At 43.9% G+C, this 21717-nt stretch overlaps 1 protein-coding gene across 2 annotated transcripts in view; it reads left to right on the top strand.

Annotated features, from left to right (window-relative positions):
* The window catches only part of MYO7B (myosin VIIB), a 1466311-nt gene that overhangs the window by 1314390 nt on the left and 130204 nt on the right, over positions 1 to 21717 (top strand). For both annotated transcript variants that reach the window (XM_069213753.1, XM_069213751.1), the window contains one exon: positions 9788 to 9875. In XM_069213753.1, the coding sequence (XP_069069854.1) occupies positions 9788 to 9875 (88 nt within the window). The remainder of the gene's footprint in view (positions 1 to 9787; positions 9876 to 21717) is intronic.

The raw sequence follows: 21717 nt of genomic DNA, 5'->3' as shown, positions 1-21717 counted from the left end.
TATAACTCGCACCCCTGCCATGCATTTTTTTAGTCAAAATAGTAAGTGGCAGTATTACATTGATATTATCAATGATGTTATGAAAAGTGGCATGAGTGCTGTAATTTGTGGGGTAATTAGCAGTGCATGGCGAGGGCACTGAAATTATATGTTTGATAGACATGCATATTTATATGTGTATAGTTAGAAAACATGTTAGACTGTAGATATAGCCTCAACAGGTGGGTATAAGAAAAGATACATTTTAAGACTCAGCGCGAGGAGTATTTTGTTTTGTTATTTTCTGATTTCAGGACTGAGCCTCTGACACCCTCACAATGACCAATAAACCCTAAGAAATTGCTTTATCACCAATAGAAAGAAGTTTGTCATATGATTCCTGTGACATCGCTCTCTGCCTGCAAATAAAATATCAATGGCACCCAGTTTTCAGCTGGTACCCTACTGCAAGCCTGTCCTGCAAATCTTCCTTCATTGGCTCAGCACTCGGAGCACAAGGAGCCAATACACTCGCCATTCGGAAGCCTCGTAGAACTACAGAGTGGAGGTAGCAGAGTCAGCAGTACATACCCTGTACATTCACATGGGGTTGATTTGTCAAGTACTGTCATCCTACTGTCAGATTATGCCTAAAATAAAAACAACTAAAACGGCAAAACTTAAACAAATCTGTATAATTTAGAAAAATTAAAATCTCAGAGGGAAACCCTCAATACTAGTTTGGGCAATTAACACCTCTGCCCTTAGCTGAGAGAGCATGCCATGGGTGCAGACCAGGCCCGGGAGTAGCCAGGTGCCACCAGCCTTGCCACCACGCTCTCCTGTACTACAGGATGGTGTATCCTAATATCCAAGGGGAAGCATACATGCCAGCTTTTGTTCATGGGAGTGAAAGTGGCACTAGATCCTTATTTACCTCTCTGCACCTCTGCACAACGCCAATGCTAAGGACAGGGCTGTCCTGTTGGATGTAATAGAGGAGCATGGCTTGCTTGACCTCTGGCATTTGTCACATCCACGGTACAGGGAACATACTTTTCTGTCCTGTGTACATGGCACTTGATCCAGAATTAACTTTTTTTCTCATGACATATTCTTTATTGGCCTTGCTACATACCTGTAACATAGCGGAGGGAGGGATCTCAGATCATGCTCCACCCATACTCAAGGTTGAACTTGGGCATGCCTCCCTGACATCTAAGCACTAGAGACCATTATAGGATGATGGAAAAAAAGGAAAACAAGGAAATGTTAAGGGAACTCCTATGCCACTATATGTGTGACAATGAATCATCTGTAACCTCTATGAGGAGTGATTTAATGACTGACTCGGCAGCCCAGAAAAGAGTCACTCGACACACGCAAACTAGACTAGAGAGCGAAATATGTACTAGTTAGAAATGGGGTCTCTAGTTGACAATCAGTTTACACCCTGTACAAGCAGGGACCCTCACTCTAGTTGGGGTAATGGAGATAACCCTTGCTCACCCCCCTTGGTAGCTTGGCACAAGCAGTCAGGCTTATCTCAGAGGCAATGTATTGTACAAACACACACAGTAACACAGTGAAACCACCAAAAAGCACTTAACACCAGTTTAGAAATATATCCTATATTTATCTGAGTAAAACAAGACCAAAACGACAGAAATCCAACATACACAAGCAAAGATAAGAATTTTCAAGGATTAAACTTCAATATAGCACTTTGAAACACAATAGCTCAAACCGGGGCTATTGTGTCAACGTTCCCGACAATCTGACACCACTCACGAGGAGGGCGGCACCAGTCACGGAGTCGCATGGATCCCCAGGTACAGTACCATTGGCAAATGAGGAAACAGGCCAGTGCACGGAGTCGGTGAGGTGAGGTGTCACTGGATCCAGAACAGCGTTGGTTCCTAACTGCAGAGCAGGAGAGGTAATGTTGCATCAGTGCAAGGGGTTGGTTCCTAACGATCTGGCAGGGTAGATGAATCCGGTGGTTCAAAACGCAATGGGCAACCTCACAGTCTTGTGGTCACACCACAGGGCTGCAAGCGCTGCAGTGGGGTCAGGTGTCACAGACGTCTGTGACACGGCACTTCGGAACTCACGGAGTCGCAGAACATCAGCGAGGCTGCTGCGGCATCGGGCCTGCAGTGTCTATTTGGGTCATCACACTCCAGCGGGGACCACAACTTGGGGTTGCAGGCAGTGGCACGGGGTCGTGCAGTGGCGCCGGTTCTGGAGTTGTCCAGAGTCAGGGTGCCTGTTTTTTCCTGTTTTCTCACCAGAACTCACTTCCAAGGGCCCAGGAACTGGATTGGCACCACTTGGCAAGTCAGGGTCCTCAGCAGGAGTATCCAAGTGCTGCTGGGTGAAGTCTTTTATGTCCCTGAGACTTCTTAACAGGAGGCAAGCTCAGTCAATGCCCTTGGAGAAACTTCACAAGCAGGATTTCAGAAAGGAAAGTCCAATCCTTTCCCTCTGAAAGCAGAAGCAGCAGACTAGCACAGGAAAGCAACAGGCAGAGTTGCAAGGTCCTTCTCAAGCATCAAGCCCTTCTTAGCAGAGGTCCCTTGTCATTCAGATGTAATCTAAAGTTGTGGGGTCAGAAGTCTAATACTTATACTAATTTCTGCTTTTGAAATAGGCCAACTTCAAAGGAAAGGCTTTGTAGTGCACAAGACCATACCTCTTCCCTGCCCTGCCCCAGACACATACCAGGGGGTTGGAGACTGTACTGTGAGAGGACAGGCACTGCCCTTCCAAGTGCAAGTATTAGCTCCTCCCTCCCACTCTAGCCCAGGAAGACTCATCAGGATATGCAGGACGCACCTCAGCTCTCTTTGTGTCACTGTCTAGAATGAATTCAGGAACAGCCCAACTGCCAGTCTGTTACAGATTTGTATTCAGCAGCCAAGCAGAGGCATAGAATGATTGAGCAAGAAAATGTCAACTTTCTAAAAGTGGCATTTTCAAACTTACAATGTAAAAAACAACATTACCAAAACCTGTGTTTTTAAATTGTGAGTTCAGAGACCCCAAACTCCACATCTATATCTGCTCCCAATGGGGAATTACACTTAAAAGATATTTAAAGGCAGTGGGAGGCACAATCAGTTCTGTAGGCCCACTGGTAGCATTTGATTTACAGGCCCTAGGCACACATGGTGCACTATACTAGGGGCTTACTAGTAAATGAAATATGACAATCATGGATAAACCAATCACCAATACAATCTAGACAGAGAGCTCATGCACTTTAGCACTGGTTAGCAGTGGTAAAGTGCCCAGAGTCCTAAAGCCAAGAGAAACAGGTCAGAGAAAAAGTAGGAGGAAGGAGGCAAGAAGTTTGGTGATGACCCTGAAAAAAGGCCAGGCCCAACAGTAATATTTCTGAGGCATACAGGAGTTATCCTATTCCGACTGTCCTAAGTTGCGTAGTGTAAGCCAAATATGAGCTGAATACCCATTTTACTAAGCAGGGAAAATGTGTTCTTCTCCGCCTCAAGTGGCAACACTGTGAGCAGGGGAAGAAGGCCGGTTGACTGTTGGCAGCACAACTACACCAACAAGAGGTTTGTTAGTGCAATCTCTACAATACAAGGAAAGTCAGGGGACCTCATAAAACACCCGATAGAGATCACAGAAGCAGTTGCCAACTTCCTCAGTACTCTTTATCGATCAGAAGCCCCTGAAGATCCATCCCTGGAAGAGGCCTTTCTTTGGGCCGTTCGCTTGCCCACCATATCGAAGGCCAGCAGACAGCTCCTGGAGTGAGAGATTACGGAGGATGAGATCTCTGAAGCCAGTGGGACCATGTCTAATAATAAAGCTCCTGGCAACATTGACTTTCTGATCACATTTTACTAACTTAATAAAGACATAGTGGTGCCCATACTATATAACCATTTCAAGGAACTGGAGTACTCTGCCGCACTGCTACCAGAATTCAATAAAGTACCCATTAGCCTTATACTGAAACTGAATAAAGACCCCACTGACTGTGCCAGTTACAGCCCAATATCGCTTCTCAATGCAGATTTGAAGATACGTGCGAAGGTCCTAGCAACGTGACTTAAACAGATTATTCCAAACAGAATACACGAATCCCAGGTGGGATTCATGCCTAGCTATTCTTCCCTAACCACAAGTGCCTTCTGTCCAAAATACTCTGGCACATGCGTAAAGACCAGGATGATAGGCTCCTGCTTTAATTGGAAACTGAGAAGGTTTTCGATGGAGTGGGGTTAATTATTCCGTACACAGAACAGAGCATGATTAGGGCCCATATTCTTAGGCAAGGTCAAGTGGCTTTACACATCCATCAAAGTGCAGGTTGATTGGGGTGGAAATATGCCCGAACCTTTCCAGTTTTATGGGGGACAGGGCAGGGCTGCCAGCTGTCCCCTCTACTGTTTATTTTTGCACTGGAACTTTTGGCAGCAGCTATTAGTCAGTTTACCTGTATTCAAGGCGTTGCTACTCCTATGGGCGAATGCAAAAATATTGCTGTATGCGGATGACATATTGTAGACCTTAAGTAATCCATGATTATCAGTTTAATGACTCATATTATTGTTTGATACCGTTCCAGTTTTCTCTGAATACAAAATAAACTGGACCAAGAGTGACCCACTGTTGTTGATGTGCTGTGACCCTCAGCCCTCCTTGATGGCATTTGGCTTTACGTGGAAAGCAACAGGCTTAAAATATTTAGGCCTGTTGATCATTAGGAGTCTGCATAATATGGTGCATTAGAAGATGCAACTTCTCCTGGCTTAAATAGAGCAGAATTTTGCATGGTGGTCTGTACAATAGGTTTCACTGTGGGGAAGAGTCCAGATGATCAAGATGGTGACAGCTCCCATGATCAATAATGTTTTCTGCAAGCTGTCGATAGTGATCTCAATGTCATTACTTCCCACCATAAACAACCACATTACGATGTTCATTTCGGCAGCCTTGAAGCCCCTACTAAAACTAATGAGACTGCATGCCAACACTAAAGCAGGAGGCCTACATTTACCTGATTTGCACATGTATTATTTTGCACACCATCTTTTTTCAGATGGCTTACTTTTTAGCACCTATGAATGACCTGCCACTATGGGGATCCTGGAAAAATACAGTGACACAGACTGCAGAGGGCCTAAGTCTATTGTGCAATACCCAGACTTTGAGATCACAACACTGCTCACCCACCTTGAGAGCCATGTGAGCAACATGGAAAGATACCCACGGACTGTTATACTTTAGTAGTATGGTGCATAAAGGGGCACCTCTATGGTCCAATGGGGGCATTACTGTTAACTGGTGACTGATCAGATGGCCAATCTGGGAAGGCAGGGGGATTGATTAGGGACATATTAGAGAAGGACTTCTTTTACTCCTTAGAGGTGCTTAAATTGAAATACTAGTTGCCTCAGTCATGGAGATACTGGCAACTGCGTCACTGCCTCCAGGAAATTGTAGATTGAGATCCTATGCACCTCCCAGCTTCCCCTATTCTGGACTATCTTAGAGTGTGGGAGCTTTCTAGGGGAGCCAGCTCCAATCTTTATCAAACACTCATTGAAGACCTCTATTCTAAAGGCACATGAGCATCAACCGAGATCTACTGACAGGAGTGACTGGGAATCGCTAATCCAGATGATGACTGGAGAGAGGTCATAGAATGCCATGATCATAACTAGTATTGGTCACCTTATAGGCTGAGTAGGGCACTCCTAACCACAGTGGATGCTTGCTGGCACTGCTGATCTACTGAAGGTCATCTGTCTCACATACCGTGGTCCTACTGTGACTTGGCCCCTTACTGGTGCTCCGAGTGGTGCACATTACACTGCATTAGTTATAGCCCCTTCCAGGACTCTGCCAAGGCAGCCCTTCTACGTAGTTTTACAGACAAAGATGACACATAGTCCCATTGGCGGAGTTGGTTGTTTACTGCCCTAATAGTAGCCCAGATCTGAATCTTAAGGCATTTGCGTTCACCCCAGGTGCCCACATACCAAGAATGGTTCATAGAGCTGTACCAACTGGCCTCCTATGAATAACACATTTACAGACGTCAAGGCCAATTGCGAGTTTCTGATATTGGGGGACCCTTTTTGCTTAAGGGTGTATTTTAGAGCCCCCAGTGTTGATGGCTGAATACACCATACCTCTATCAATGCTAAGGTTTGCATTCAGCATTTTTTTGTCGCATACACATGAGAAAGTACAAAGGGAATGGGGACAATATTGAATTTGGGGGATACCCCTGTGGCTTGTTTCATCCACTGGTAGGAGGAGAGAGGGTTTGGCTGGCAGCGGGTGGTCGGACTCTGTCCTGTATCATGAGTGCACGGATGGTACCAGGCACCATGTTGGAGCCATGTTAGGTGGTGTGAGGGTGGACACAGACTGGTTAGTAATCTGCACTGTGTTAACTGTTAGGGCGTGATGTTTAGACATGTCCTGTTTCTAGAGATGTATACGCTCGTATTTAGTTTCTGCCATTGTTTTGTTACCTTGTTCTCCTGCTTTCCCATTCATTATGTCTGATGCTCATTCATACTGATATACGGATTGATGGGATAATGTGAATAACTGCAAATGAAAATCTGAATAAAGGAATGTAAAAAAAAACAAGGAAATGGCCGTTCCCCATCAACCAGAGTACTTCTGATACCATGGAAAAACTTGCCATCCACAGGCTAATGAAAACACGGAACGTTTTTGAAGTTAAAGTTTGTGTCAGTATTTGATAGTTGAATAGGGCTCATTGAAGACGGGCTCGATTATGAATTCTGATGTGTGCTTTGAATTCTAAAGGAATTCAAGATGAGGCATATGAAACATGTCTGTGGTAGTGACATCATCGCAATAAGGTTTACTTTTCATGCAAGAAGGTAAACTGTGCTGCTTGTTATATTCTCTTTCATGTTTCCATTTAAAACATGTGGCTTAAAATAGGTCAGAGTTACTCGTATCAATAATGATGAGTATGGGTGCTTTAATTTGTTACAATGATAGACATGTATGATTGTCAAAATCAGTATGTATGAAGTGAATGGACTCCAGATTCTGTAAAGTGGTCAAGATAATGGGTAGATTAGTCTGAAATAATCAAAGCGAAAGGATGTCACCCTCTACAATGAAACACAAATATAGAAAGGACTAGCTAAATTTCCCAGATTATGAAGTATACTATTTATTTTCACGCTTTACTTCAACAGATAGCGATGGGATTATGTATTCACTTAGAAAGTGAACATATGAATCCTAAAATGCAGTTGAAATGAGTTGGATGGGATTCTGAAAAGACCACCCATGGTGGTATAACAACAATAGAAGAATTGGTCTAGGAAGGGAAACTAGTTCACGCAATGTATTGAACTCTATTTTAAACCAGATGTTAGGCTTAAATGCAGCAGTAAGTGGAGTGAAGACGTGTGTGGAGCTAATGCCAGATGTACGAATGATCCAGTTTGTCATTTCCTAATTGCGAATCTTTGCAAAACAATTAGCGATTCGCAGTAGGTGGCAAATGGACCTGCCTCATCAATATCCATGAGGCAGGTCACAATTAGCGACCCATTGATAATGGCTAAAATCACAGGAATGGTGGCCTGCTTGGGTCAGCAGACCACCATGTCTGTAACTGCTTTTTCAATAAAGCATTTTTTTGTAATGCAGCCCTTGGGATGAATTACAAAAAGAAAAATTAAAGGTTTCTTTTCATTTTTTAAGAGTCCCTAGGACCATTGCCTTCTCTCAAAAAATGTTTGCTCTCCCATTCACAAAGAGGAAGGGGTCCCGTTTCTAAATGGCTTCCCACCAACTTGAAGTTGGTGGTAACCTCAAATGTTTCACAACCACATTCCCGGTCATAAAACATTCCTACATACCAGTCCCTTGGCACACCCCTTCCTAATAACGAATCGCTACCCCTTTTGCTATTTGGTAATACATTACTGAATCACAAAATAGGTTTTTGTACATTCAAATATGCTTTTTTCTGGTTGCAAATGGTCTGATTCTGAGAATGGGGCCATTTGCAACCAGAAAAAAATCTTAGTACATCTGGCCCTAAGTGATGTAAACAATGGATGCCTAGAGTGGCTGGTGATCTTGGGTTGTGAGCAGCAGTGGTGCAGTTTGATGGATGATCAAACCCCGGAGGGTGAATTGCAGTGCTAGATGTGGCTGACCTGAGGGCAGCATCTCTTTGGCTGCAATGCTGAGGGCTCAAAGAATGGCACTAGCTTGTGTGTGAATGTTAACCCTTGTTACCAGTCAAACAGTGGAAACCAGTGATACAAAACTGAGAGGCTTCCCCTGCACTCTGCATGGTGGCAGCACTAAGGGCTGGGGAGGAAGTGCGGGGAACATTGAAGCACAGTAGCACAATGTCCCCTGCAGGATGATGGAAGACCTAACTTTACAGTATGCATTGAGAGATCTCCTATAAAAACACTGAAACCCTGATCCTTCCCCTAGTTAAATGCATATCTTTTGGACCAGTGAAACTTTGCCTGCACAAGCAAGATTCTAGCCTAAGCAAATGGACCTGCAGTAGATATGAGCCATGAGCACTACCCCTACCAAGACACCGGTGGTAAAAACAGCCCTTTTGTGGGGTGAGTGCACTATGAGGGAAGTGAGAGAGAGAGAGGTGTCTTTTGGAACTATTTGAACTTTGTTCTTTCTTGTGGGTTAGTACAATACTGGAAAATGTAGTGAGAGGTGGTTTCCTCAGAATACTGGAGGCACTCTCTCTAGCAGAAGGCAGAGTGCTGCAAGAGGTGGTCTAGACATTTTTAAGCGTCACCATGTTGAGCCAAATTCAACACTGCCATCAGGCTCTCCACAAGGAGCCCATCTTATAAAAGTTCAGGCGCTGGTACAATTCTCACAGAACTGGCAAATACCATATAAACAGAATTCTAACCAGATCCACCACTTATAAATCAAGCATCCACATGTTTTCCCAGACATGAGTAAAGCAACTCTGTAGAGGAGACAGTTGTACAATCTTTAAAAAGGATTCCATTTTTTTAAAGTTTTGAAGCATAAACATGGTCACCTGCAATGCGCAGTGAGGCATGAGGAGATAGTTCATACTTTCCCTCAGATTGAGTTAGCTCGCAGCTCACATGTCCCTTTGATTATTCAGCCAGGGCAATACTGTAGGGACCGAGGTTTCTATTCATTGTTTCTGTTCTGATCTATATTACAAATGTTAATGATCATATTTTTGTTTGTTCATCCTAAGTGGCAGGAAAAGGGACTTGTGGGACACTTTATGCATTTCTGAGTTGCCAATTTCCCCTTGGAGGTTGTTTCTGTGGTATGCTGCTCCCTCTTACTCCCTTGCCACATGCAGAGACTCTGACGTTTTGGAGAACTAAGGTTTTAGGCATGCCTTTCATTTTTGGGGGATGGTTATGAAAAGGTTTTGGGATATTTAATAGGGTTCCTTGCCAGCACCATTGGGTTATTTGATAGGCTAACTATGTTACCAATTAATAATAAATTGTTAAACCTAAGAGATGTATGATTTAAGGTAGTTCATTGTAACTACCTGTGTAGAATTTGCATGCCCCATAGATCATCATAAAACAGATAAATCACATTTTTGAATGTTTCTGTAAATGCTGTTCTGCAAGATCAAGCTCTGTAGGTTTCAAGTACTTGTGTTACTCTTCTGCTCTCCTACTATATGTTCACTATTCAGATTTTATTTTTTAAGAAGGGTAGTTTTACTCTGATCAACTTTGTGTATACCTCAAAAGTCCTTTTGTCTCCCTCTTTCTAGATTTTAGGTCAGAATGAAGCAGAATACTTTTTTGACTCCTTGAGGTATTTGAATGATTTCATCAGAAAGAGTAAACCAGGAAAAGATGGTAAGTAATCATTCTAAACATATGAACAGTCTTTATGAGTTTTCCACATTGAGGTGGATATAGATAGAGCACTGTGAAGGACTGTTCTTCGTAATGGTGTGTCTTCCTCTGTTTTGCTAAAAACTGCTACTTTTTTCAAAGGTTGCTTGCAGTTTTCTGATATCTTTTCATGTTTGTCGTCTTTATTTTTTTGAGTATACTGCTTTGAGTTGTTCATGAAATAAGAAGCATTACGCCGCAAACCTGGACATAGTCAAGTGACGCATCCCTAAGAAGATGCTTGGGTATTTATAATGAGTGTCTAACAAAGAATCTACACCAAACAGAATGCCTTCAATGTTTTAATGTTTAACCCCAGAGACAAGGGAGTGTGATTTATGTATGTTAATGTCACTTTGCACCTCTCTTAACTTTTCCTGGACTGTAGAGCAAGAGTTATACGAGCGACCTTCCCCAGCATCCTCAGCACTGTCCTTAAGAGAGACTAAAGGACAGTAAGGAGGCCCTAGGCAATTGTAATCAAAAGACACTCAGAATAAAAGGAGTCAAGATGTAAATGTTGTACCTGAGGGGGGAAAAATACAAGAAATTAAAAACCTCTCAACAAAAGCAAACAATACAAGAGAACATACGCAATTCAAAGCAAGGAAAAAAGAACACAAACACAACACCAATGTACCCTGAAAAGAAGAAATAAGGAACTAGCGAGCAAGGGGCCTTAGGTAAGATGAAGACGGAATCATATTGAAGCATTAAAAATATCCCTCTATATAGGAACTAGTGCTGGCAATCCCAAGCATGACCTAGAAACCCATTACAGCCATCTTGTATTAGCATACCCCATTAATGCATGTTACTTCCTCTAATAAGACATTCCTTGGCATACAGACCTCATATCACTAAATGCTCACATGGTTATGCCAGAGACTTAAAAATCTTCTGTTCCAACGTGTCCATTTCGCACAAGAGTGGAGCGTATGAGGTCTTCCCTTACCATGTTGGGAGTGTGCAATACATTGCTCAGCAACATTAGGTCTCATGCAGGCCAGAATCTGCAGCATGCCATACTCCATGTTGGCCATGAAGTGTAACAGTATTTAACCCTACCCCACAAAAAGTCCAAAAAACACCAGCGCAACATACACATATACTAAGCCTGAGTACTGAAAGGACAGATGATTGGGAGAGCAAAAAATGTTTAAGAAGACAAGGAGCATGAATATTCTCAGCAGGTTCCCACGTTTGATTGCAAACATCTTATACTTTCCAGTGTACCTCAAATTAGGGACACCTATAAAGTACTTGAAAAGAACGTATCTTCTCAACTTAATATTCTTCCTGGTCATTAACTAGAAGTAGAGGAGGCTGAAAAGGTGATCGACTGCAACTTAACTACATTATCATCTGGGTTTTGTTTTTCACAAGTTGGTGGACTCTGTAATGTAAGATATGCCATACTTTAGCAAGAAAGGGTTCAACTCCCATCAAAAAACAGTCTAGTGAAGGAATAGGTGCATCAGCTAGAATATTTGAGTCACAGGAATGTAATATATATATGAATGTCAAATTGGAAAAAGAAGCAAGTCCATTTACTCCGCGTGCTATTCCTCTTGCAGATTTCTATGATCAATATGTGATTCTACTCACTGTTTACCCCCCAGTAAAGAATGTCATCACTCTGTAATGGCTTTCTTCATAGCAGCTAACTCTTTCTGCAAAACAGAATATTTGACATCCCAACTAATCATAGAACAAAATTAGAAAAAGACTGGATGCACAAATCGGTCATCATTCTGTTTCTGCAACATAACCGCTCCAATATCCATATTGGAAGCATTCGTTTCCACTATAACAGGAAGATGGTGATCAGGATGATGCAAAACTGGGCCTGTAACAAAAGTGTCCTTTAGCCTACAGAAGACTTAATTGGCAGTTGAATCCTAAGAAAATACATCCCCTTTCTTTAACAATCTATTAATAGGCACAGTACACTGTGAATAATTCTTACTAATTTGCCTGCAAAAAGTGGCAAACCAAGGAAACATTGGACTGCCTCAATAGTAATGGGAACCAGCCAATTAGTTACAGTTGAAATCTTCTGCGGATCTATGGAGAGACCTTCCTCAGAAAAAATGTTACCACAATATCCAACCCTAGGTACCTGAAAGGCATATTTCTCTGGCTTACCTGCAAGGTTATGGGTTCTTAATCATTGTAGGACCTTGGTGATGTGTTGAGAATGGTGATCTAGATTGACGGTAAAATCAAAATGTCATCCAAATATACAAAGACTGGCTGATTAAGCATATCAGAAAAAAAACTCCATCCATGAACTTAGGAAAATTAGATGGGCATTGCAAAGTCCAAAGAGCATTACCCTATATTCATAATGTCCAAAAGGTGTACAGAAAGCAGTCATCCATTCGTCCCCTTTTCTTATTCTTAACAAGTGATAATCCCTATGAAGTTTCTTAAAGATTTTATCTCTTTTTACTGATTGTAAAATATACCTAATTAGGGGTAAAGCATAATGATACTTGATTTTTATGTCATCCAGTCCTCTGTAATCAATACGAGCTCTTAGCTCTGAAGCCTCCTGTTAGAAATGTGACGTCTAGTTGGCAGAGGTATATACCCTTGTCCAAATAGGCACCACACTCCTAGTCAGGGTAAGTCACAACACAATCCAAATTATCCTGTGCCCACCCTCTGGTAGATTGGCTCTGAGCAGTCAGGCCTAACTTAGAAGTCAATTTGTAAAGTATTTGTGCAATAATCATACAGTAAGACAATAAAAACACCACATAAATACACCACACAGGTTTAGAAAAATAGATACAATTTATCTCAATAAAATAAGGTCCAGACCAATAAGATCCAATAAGCACAATTGAAATATCACAGGTTTAAAAGAGTCTGAATCATTAGAAATCAATAGCTGTTTCTTTATACACAGTAGCTGGGATGGTTTACAAATAACAACGCACGGGAACCGTAAAGGAGGAGATGTGTGAAAAAATAAGATGTTGCATCGGATTTTCCGGCGCGGCACAGACAATGCATTGTTTCTTTCCACACTGCAAGGGGTTGCATCATTTTTCAGGCATGCAGTCTTGGTTCCTCACTGCGATGCAGGGACATTTTGATGCCCAGGGGCGATGCGTTGAAAATCCTTGACGCGCTGGTAGAAGGAGCATGCGCTGCGTCGATCTGATAGGTGATGCATCAAATTTTCCATCACAAGGCAGGCGCTGCGACGAATTTCTCGTCGGGAAGTCGTGCTTTGTCGTTCCAGTCGGCGGTGCTGCAATTTCCCAGCTGTGATGCAGGCTTTGCGTTGATTTCTGCAGGCGTTGCATTGATTTTTGATGCACGAGGATTTTCTTGAGGAGCTGAAGTCTTTGTTGACCCTTAGACTTAAAAAACAGGATGCAAGCTCAATCCAATCTCTTGGAGAGCTCTTCAGGAGCAAGGGAGAGACCTTCCAGTGGAGTCAGAGGCCAGCAGGGCAACAAGAAGGGCAGCAATCCTTCACAGCAAAGCAGTCCAGATGAGTCACTTGGGCAGCCAGGCAGTTGCTCTGACAGAGTGCAGGTGTAGTTCCAGAAGATTCTGCTTTGGTGGGGTCAGAGATCCAGTTTATATACCCAAAAATGCCTTTGAAGTGGGAGAAACTTCATTGAGTGGTTTTGAAGTGCACAAGTTCCCTTTCAGCCCAGTACTGCCTGCCAGGATCCCTGTGGGGGGTTATCAGTCCTTTGTGTGAGGGCAGGCCACTTTGAAATGTCGCTGTGAGCCCCTCCAAACTTCCTGCCCAGGAAGACCCATTCAGTATGCAGATGAATGCAGATGTGACTGAGTGTCTTGTGTTTGTGGTTGTCTGGGTGGAATGCACAAGAAGAGCTGTCAACCAGCACATACCAGATGTGGATTGGAGACGGGCTGTAAGGCGCAGATGGTAGTAAGTGCAGAGAAATGCCTACTTTCTAAAAGTGGTATTTCTAAAATAGTAATATTAAATCCAACTTTACCTGTCAACAGGATTTTCTATTACCATTCTGGCAATACCAAATAAGACATGGCTACTCCTTCCAGATCAGAATCTACCACTTAAAAGTATATGAGGGCAGTTATAATGTTAGTCTATGAGAGGAGCAGGCCTCACAGGAGTGGAAAAGGAATTTATGAATTCTTCACTACCAGGAAATGTAAAACACATAGGAACATGTCTGGCCTTTTACTTACATAGCACCCTGCCCTATGGGTTACCTAGGGCCTACCTTAGGGGTGTCTTATATGTAGCAAAAGGGGGGTAAAAGGCTTGGCAGGTAATTTAAATGCCAAGTCGAAGTGGCAGTGAAACTGCACACACAGGCTTTGCAATGGCAGTCCTGAGACATGGTTCAAGGGCTACTTATGTGGGTGGCACAATCAATGCTGCAGGCCACTAGTAGCATCTAATTTACAGGCTCTGGGCACATGTAGTGCACTTTACTAGGGACTTACAGGTAACTTTAATATGGCATTTGGGTAGGAATCAATGTTACAATGTCTAGGGGAGAGAGCATATGCACTTCAGAACTGGACAGCAGTGGTAAAGTGTGCAGAGTCCTAAAACCAGCAAAAACAGTGTCAGAAAAATGGAGGGAGGCAGGCAAAAAGTTGGTGGATGACCACCATAAGACTGTCAGGTCTAACATTGCCTTTTTGGCTAAAACAGAGTGGGGCCCCATCTAGAGAGTGTGACCTAGTGATGAGAGGATTTAGCAAATTCTCTCCAATATATTCTTTTAAAACCTTCTGTCAGGTTCAGACAATGAGTATAGTCTTCCAAATAGTGCTTTCTTTTCAGGTTTAATGTCAGTATAATAATCATACTCATGAGGGGAAGGTAAAGAATGTACAACAGGTCAACAGTTTAAAAAAATAATAATCACAAAACATGTGCTGTCTGGTAGGAATTTGTGCCCATGAGGTACAAGCTTAGGCACCGTATACATTCTGTTATCTACAGATGAGAATAGACATTACAATAGTGAGCAGATCACGCATAGGGCAAAGCACAGACATTCTGAAGACAAAACTAAGGTCTTTGTGTTACAGCTGATATACTGATTGAGATTAGGCAACACAAACAGATTTCAACATGCCTTTCAATGGATACTTGCAGTGAAACTCTTACTTCACTACCAGGCCCTGAACTTAAAACAGGTCCATGTTATGCATTTTAGTATGGCTTACCCATCACCCAGGAAGGTATCCTGGTGCCTCAAACATCCATAAACACACAGATGATATCAGCATGTAATTATATATATATATATATATATATATATATATATATATATATATATATATATATATATATTGTTGCTATCTTGATATATTATTGTTTATGGCTGAAGTCTTGACAATAACCATGCAGAAGAACTGGTATAACTCTCAGTTGCATTGGTTCTTCTGTAAATTCAGTAATGGCTTCAGAATTCCAAGGAATTGGATGCCTTACTACCAGAAGCTGTGAAGAGTGTCCTCTTTCCTTCCTAGCTGTTTGTTCCTGTAAATTATGCTCCATTTGTGAAGCTATTGTCATAAGTGTTTGCAGAGTCTGTGGTCTTGCTACTTTGCCCAACTCATCTTTTTAGGGTCGAGCCTGCTTTGCATGCGCTCGCGCATGCGTATAGCAGGGAGACTCTTCTGTATTTAGAAAAGGGCTCCGAGCCCTGTCAACTTCACGTCAGTTCTTTTTATTGGTTCGTGGGTTTCCCTAATTAAATCGGCTTGCTTTCATTAGTCGAAGGCACGCATATGTCATGCCTTTTCCTGTGGCAAGCCCTCCTCAAGCGCAGCGACCAAGTACAGAAAACATGCAAGGCTCGCTGTTTTCCATCGGGCTCGTGGACTTTTTTTAAACTAATTTACGAGCCCGATCTCGCTTGGCAGAAGTCGAGCGCTTTACCTACTTGATTTAACTTTTTCAGGTTACGTGCATAAATGCATTTTTGCCCGATAGGTGAAAAGTCGGGTTAGGAGTTTACAACGCGATCGGCTCTAACACGAGCAAACGCGAGACCCGATGCATTGTAAATGCTTGGTTAGTTTTACACCGACGAAAGACCCATTTGCTTAACTTTCTGAGCTGCTCTCCCTCAGAGGCCACCCCATGTGATGCTGTTGGCAGGACATGCACAACTCGGTGCCCCTGGAGAGGGGTGTGGAGGGCCAGGCGGCAGCACGAGAACCGCACATCTGTTTCCCCATCTCTTTCGGGCACTTGACCCCACTCCCTCCTTAGACATGGGAATCCCCCGTGGCTGGATTACCGCGTTGCTGCTGCATGCTTTGCAGTATTTTAGCCGAGTGCAGCCATTGCCCTGGGTTGTTGTCTGTCTGACACCGCCCAGCTAGCCTCAGACTTGGTAAGGTAACTCAGTGGGCTAAAGCAGTGTTCCCCAAACCCCGGGCTGCGGACCGGTGCCGGTCCGTGGATCAATCGGCACCGGGCCGCCCGAGGTCTTCAAATCTTGAAGGCATGTTTAAATACAATTAAATTAAAATTATTAAATCAAAACAAGCGGGCCACGGAAAAATTATCAAACATTTACCGGTCTGCGGCGATAAAAAGGTTGGGATTCACTGGGCTAAAGCATCGGGCCAGTTACTCTTCTGCAGCCGGCGGGCGACTTGTTTAAAACCTGTTTTAAGTCCTCCAGCGGTGGATTAAAGGAGGTCTGGGTTGGTAAATAGTAAAGTGTTCTGCTTTCAGATCCATGAAGTTGCTAGTCTTGGGCAGCAAGCTGTGTGTACATTCATCTTGTTTTTATTGTGCATGAACTATCCCCCCCCCCTTCATTCACAAGACTGCATGTGATTTAAATCCATTTTAGGTTTTTCAGTTTTAAACTCGGGTCCACAAAAATGAGATGTAAAAATCACCGCAATCTCTATCTTTAATCCATATATTGAATTTACTGTTATTCCGCATCAGCAGTGACGCTAAAAATACTCTTGGAGATTTGTCAGAGTTTCAAATATGACCTGTTGACCTGTTTTTTGAGTTGTAAGCTAGGCCCCTTAGAAGATATTTGTGAGTAAACGGAATTGGTTTGTGTTTACACCTCATGAGTTAAAATGTGAGGTAATCACTGCAATGACGCATGCTATCTCTCAATTTCACTGGTTTAGGGATGGGGCAGCGTAAGGGCAAAAGGTTACACAAATGTTTAATTGTTTTTATCACACAACAAAGTTTCCATTTTTTAATTATGTGTAAAGTGAATCATCTGAAATCGTTCTGACTGAAACAACTGAATGGTGGGGCGACCTGCAAGTCCCGCTTCGTTGTTTCACCCTGTGGGGGAGGAGAGGTGCCGGACAGACTTACTAGTATTTGATGCAACGCAGCGAGACAACTTTCTGCGCTTCGTTCCGTGGAGAGGGCAGGAATGCGCCATATCCGGTAAGATATGACGCATTCTTGCTCTCTCCCTGCACTGGCGCTGCCAAGCACCATTGCACCGGGGCGCAATGGTGCCTGCGTCACAGCCAGAACTGTTTTTGTGTAGAAGGAATAACCTTTCTGCACAAAAACATTAATCTCAGGCTCCTTGCTCTTTCTCTGCGAGTGCAGCACTTAGAAAGGAACAGATGAGGAGAAATAGATAGATTTGTCCTTCTTACTGCCCGCCTCGGAAGGCCTACCACATTAACGCATTGAACCAAAAACCAAGGAAGGATGCTTAGGAGCACCCACACTCCACCCATGTAATGCCTTCTCATGGCAGAGAAGCACAAGGCAGCGACCTGGGTTACTTCAGATTTACTATGCCACGCGGAGCCATGAAAGGTGGCCCCACGCGGAGCCATGAAAGGTGGCCACACGCGGAGCCATGAAAGGTGGCCCCACGCAACGTAGTAAATATAACTTACAGGCTTGTGTTGCCCTTTTGTTGCCTTGCGTGAACCCTGGGCAACGCAAGCCCTTGATAAATCTGGCCCCTAATTAGAACAAGTCTTGCACTGCTCTAGGTAGAAAAAAATTGGAAGACAGTTTGCTTGTAAATGTATATTATTGACTCCAGGCAGCAATGGTGGCCGTTTCTATGCACAATTGTCTTCCCTTCTTACTTGGCTGGAAACAATTCAAAACCAACCTTGGAAAACGCAAAGCTCATGTAAGACAGGAGTGAGTGACAAGTCTTGCATTGAGCGATGCCTGTAGTAGTCTTTTCTTTTTTTCTAGTATGTGAGGTCACACAGCATTCTTTTTAAAAAAAAATATTATAATAAACCTTCCTTTAAAAGGAAGGCGCATTTTAAGTCTCAGCTGGGATGGAAGTGGACAATACCCTTATTACAGAGACAGTGATCTGTGCATGGACTTCCAGGCCAACCACAGGGCATCACAGTGTCCTTGTTTGTGGGGCAGTGGCTTTAGGCTCTTTAACCAAATCATACCCTTTTTAGGTCTAGCGCGCAAGCGCTCTGACGTGTTGTAATCTATCTGTGGGGTTGTAACCATGCCCACCCGCACGCCCATCACTTTAACTCGTTCGTAGGCTTGCGTTTTAAAAATCCTGTGATGACATTGGTAAATGTTTGTCCCTCCTTGGGGCAGTTTTGTTACAGCCTTGGCCATCAACGCTGTTACATGGATAATTGCATGATTGCGGATATGTTTGACTGCGAGCGAACTTCTTTTTCCTTTTGCGTCTCTCCTTAGCGCTCATGGCGGCCGTGGTGCTTTGAATCGGCTCGCTTATCACATCAGTTTTACTTTTCATTTACAATTTATGTGGCAAGAAAAGTCCAGTTAGGAATTTACAACGCTAATAGCTCTAACTCGAGCAAACGCGAGACCCATTGCATTGCAAATGCTTGTTTCTTCTGTTTCAAAGTGAACCATGGCATATTGAGTCTTTTCTGCCTAACCCACTTCTAAAGCCATTTGAGGGTTTGCACCTTTGTGAAAATCAAGCAAGGTTTCCTTGGTGGTATAGTTTAAAGCACTGTATAAAAGTAAATAGTTATCCAAAATAGGACCACTTTCTATTACAAACAGAGTGGCCTAAGTCAAAGCATTTCCAGTTAGGTTAGTTTTTATAAATCCCACCTTAGATCTTTCCATGCTAAACTGATGTGGGCAAAAGGTGAACTGTATGGTACAATCATTCAAAAATGTTTTCAGACACTGAAGGCACCCTTCACGTTTAGCTTCTCCTAACCCTGCTACATGGGTGGTCTAAGGTAATAGGGGCCTTAGAGGCCACTGCTTGTCTCAAGAGCATTCTTCTTTGGCAAACCCTTATTTAATGCTTGTAGAGTAGCCATGGTAGTATTAGTATTGCAAGATACTAACAGTCTTTGGCATCACAATCTGTTAATGGCAGGTTGTACCTTTCTTAGCTTAATCTGCAGTCTGGAGCAATGATGGGGGTGTGACGTTCTCCAGCAACCTCAGTGCTATCCTCCAAAGCGACTAAGGGATTGAAAGGAGTTGCTAGGGTGTGGTGCTCAAAGACGCTTTGAAAAATAGGTGCAAGATGTAAAGATGGTACCTAAGAGAGAAAAAAGCAAAAAAGCAAACAATACAAGAGATAATAAGCAATTCAAAAAACAAAGAAGAAAAGCAAAAAAATAAGCAAAAATTAACCCGAAGAGAAGAAACAAGGGATTGTAGTGCAAAGAGAATTAGACACACAAAGATGGAACCTCTGACACCCTGAAGCATGCAAAACATCTCTTTACATAGTAACTAATGGTGATAAACCCAAGCAGGGCTTATAAACACATTACAGCTACCGTGCATTAGCATGCTGTAGGAAGCTGGCTCTGTATGTACTATCTCAAAGTGATAGTTTGCACAGAGTCCACGGGTTCCTCCAAGAGGCTTGACAGAGGCAATAATAGATAATACTAATGCTCTCTTTGTGGTAGTGTGGTCGAGCAGTTAGGCTTATCAGAGGGTAGTGTTAAGCATTTGTTGTACACACACAGGCAATAAATGAGAACACACACTTAACTCCAGGCCAGTAGGTTTTTATATAGAAAAATATTTTTTCTTAATTTATTTACGACCACAAGAGTCAAATTGCAGGTAAGTGCATTAAATGTAAGGTACTTTGCATAGGTATAGATAGAACTTTGAATCAAAACAGTAGTGTACACAGTTTGGCATAAAATGGCAATCAGCTATTTTAAAAGTGGACACTGCAAAATTCAACAGTTCCTGGGGGAGATAAGTACAGGTTAGTTTTTGAGGTAAGTAAAGCACTTACAAGTTCAGTCTCAGGGGCATAGGCAGCCCACCGTTGGGGGTTCAAGTCAACCTCAAACACCCAGCACCAGGAACACAGGGCCAGTCAAGTGCAGAGGTCAAAGAGGGGCCCAAATAACACAGGCACCTATCAAGACTAGGGGTGCTCCGGTTCCAGTCTGCTAGCAGGTAAGTACTTGCGCCCTCGGGGAGCAGACCAAGGGGGTTATGTAGAGCACTGGGGGGGTCCCAAGTAGGCACACAAAATACACCCTCAGCAGCACAGGGGCGGCCCGGTGCAGTGGGCCAACAAGATGTTGGGTTTTGTATACAGCTCAATGGAGGGACCCGGGGGTCACTCAGACGATGTAGGCAGGGAACAGGGGGGGTTCTCGGGCCAGCCACCAACTGGGCAACCATGAGGGCCGCCTGCTGGTCACTACTGCACTGGTGTTTGATTCTTCACAGGCCTGGGGGCTGTGGGTGCAGTGCTTCTTCCAGGCGTCAGGTTTCTTTGTTACCTGGCAGACGCGGTCAGGGGGGTCCTCGGGATTCCCTCTGCAGGCATCGTCATTGGGGTGCAGAGAGGTTGGCTCAGGGTGGACACGTCGTCGGAGTCGCCTGGGGATCCTTTCTGCGGCGTTGGTTTCTCTGGGCATGGGCCAGGGGCATCGGGTGCAGAGTGGTGGGGACTGACGCTTCTGGAGTGAGGTGAGAGGCCCTTTAAAGATGGTTTCTTCTTGTTGCTTCAGACAGGGCCGCTGTCCACAGGAGTTTCTTGGTCCTTTGGAGTTGCAGGGCAGTCCTCTTATTCGGCAGAGGCTGCTGGGCCCGCAGGATGCATTGCTGGTGCAGGTTCTGTGAATCAGGAGACAGGCCGGTAGTGCTGGGGTCAAAGCAGTTGTTGTCTCCTTCTTCTCTGCAGGGTTTTCAGGTCAGCAGTCCTTCTTCTTGTTAGGTCATCAGGAATCTGAAATCCTGGGTTCAGGGTCGCCCCTAAATACTGAATTCAGGGTTGTGTTAGGGTTAGAGGGCAGTAGCCAATGGCTACTGTCCTTGAGGGTGGCTACACCCTCCTTCTGCTCCCTCCCTTTGGGTAGGGGAGCACATCCCTATCCCTATTGGGCTAAATCCTCCAAAACAAGGTGGAGGATTTTCTAAGGAGGGGGTCACTTCAGCTTTGGTCACCGTAGGGGTGGACCTGGCTGAGGGGGTGACTCCTCCTTGTTTTCCTCATTATCTCCCCAGACTTGTCACCAAAAGTGGGGGCTGTGTCCAGGGGAGGCGGGTATCCCCACTAGCTGGAGTGCCCTGGGGCATTGTAACACGACACCTGAGCCTTTGGATGACTTTTAGATGTCACAGTTCCTGCAGGGGGGAGGTGTGAAGCACCTCCACCCAGTGCAGGCTTTGTTTCTGGCCTCAGAGAGCACAAAGACTCTCACCCCAGGGGGTCACCCATCTCTCAGTGGCAGGCTGGCACAAACCAGTCAGTCCTGCACTGAAGGATTGGGTAAACTACAGGGGGCATCTCTAAGATGCCCTCTGTGTGCATTTTTTAATAAATCCAACACTGGCATCAATGTG

This window comes from Pleurodeles waltl, chromosome 11 (assembly GCF_031143425.1).
Source record: "Pleurodeles waltl isolate 20211129_DDA chromosome 11, aPleWal1.hap1.20221129, whole genome shotgun sequence".
NCBI classification, from domain to species: domain Eukaryota; kingdom Metazoa; phylum Chordata; class Amphibia; order Caudata; family Salamandridae; genus Pleurodeles; species Pleurodeles waltl.
This window is presented reverse-complemented; position numbering and strand designations above follow the sequence as displayed.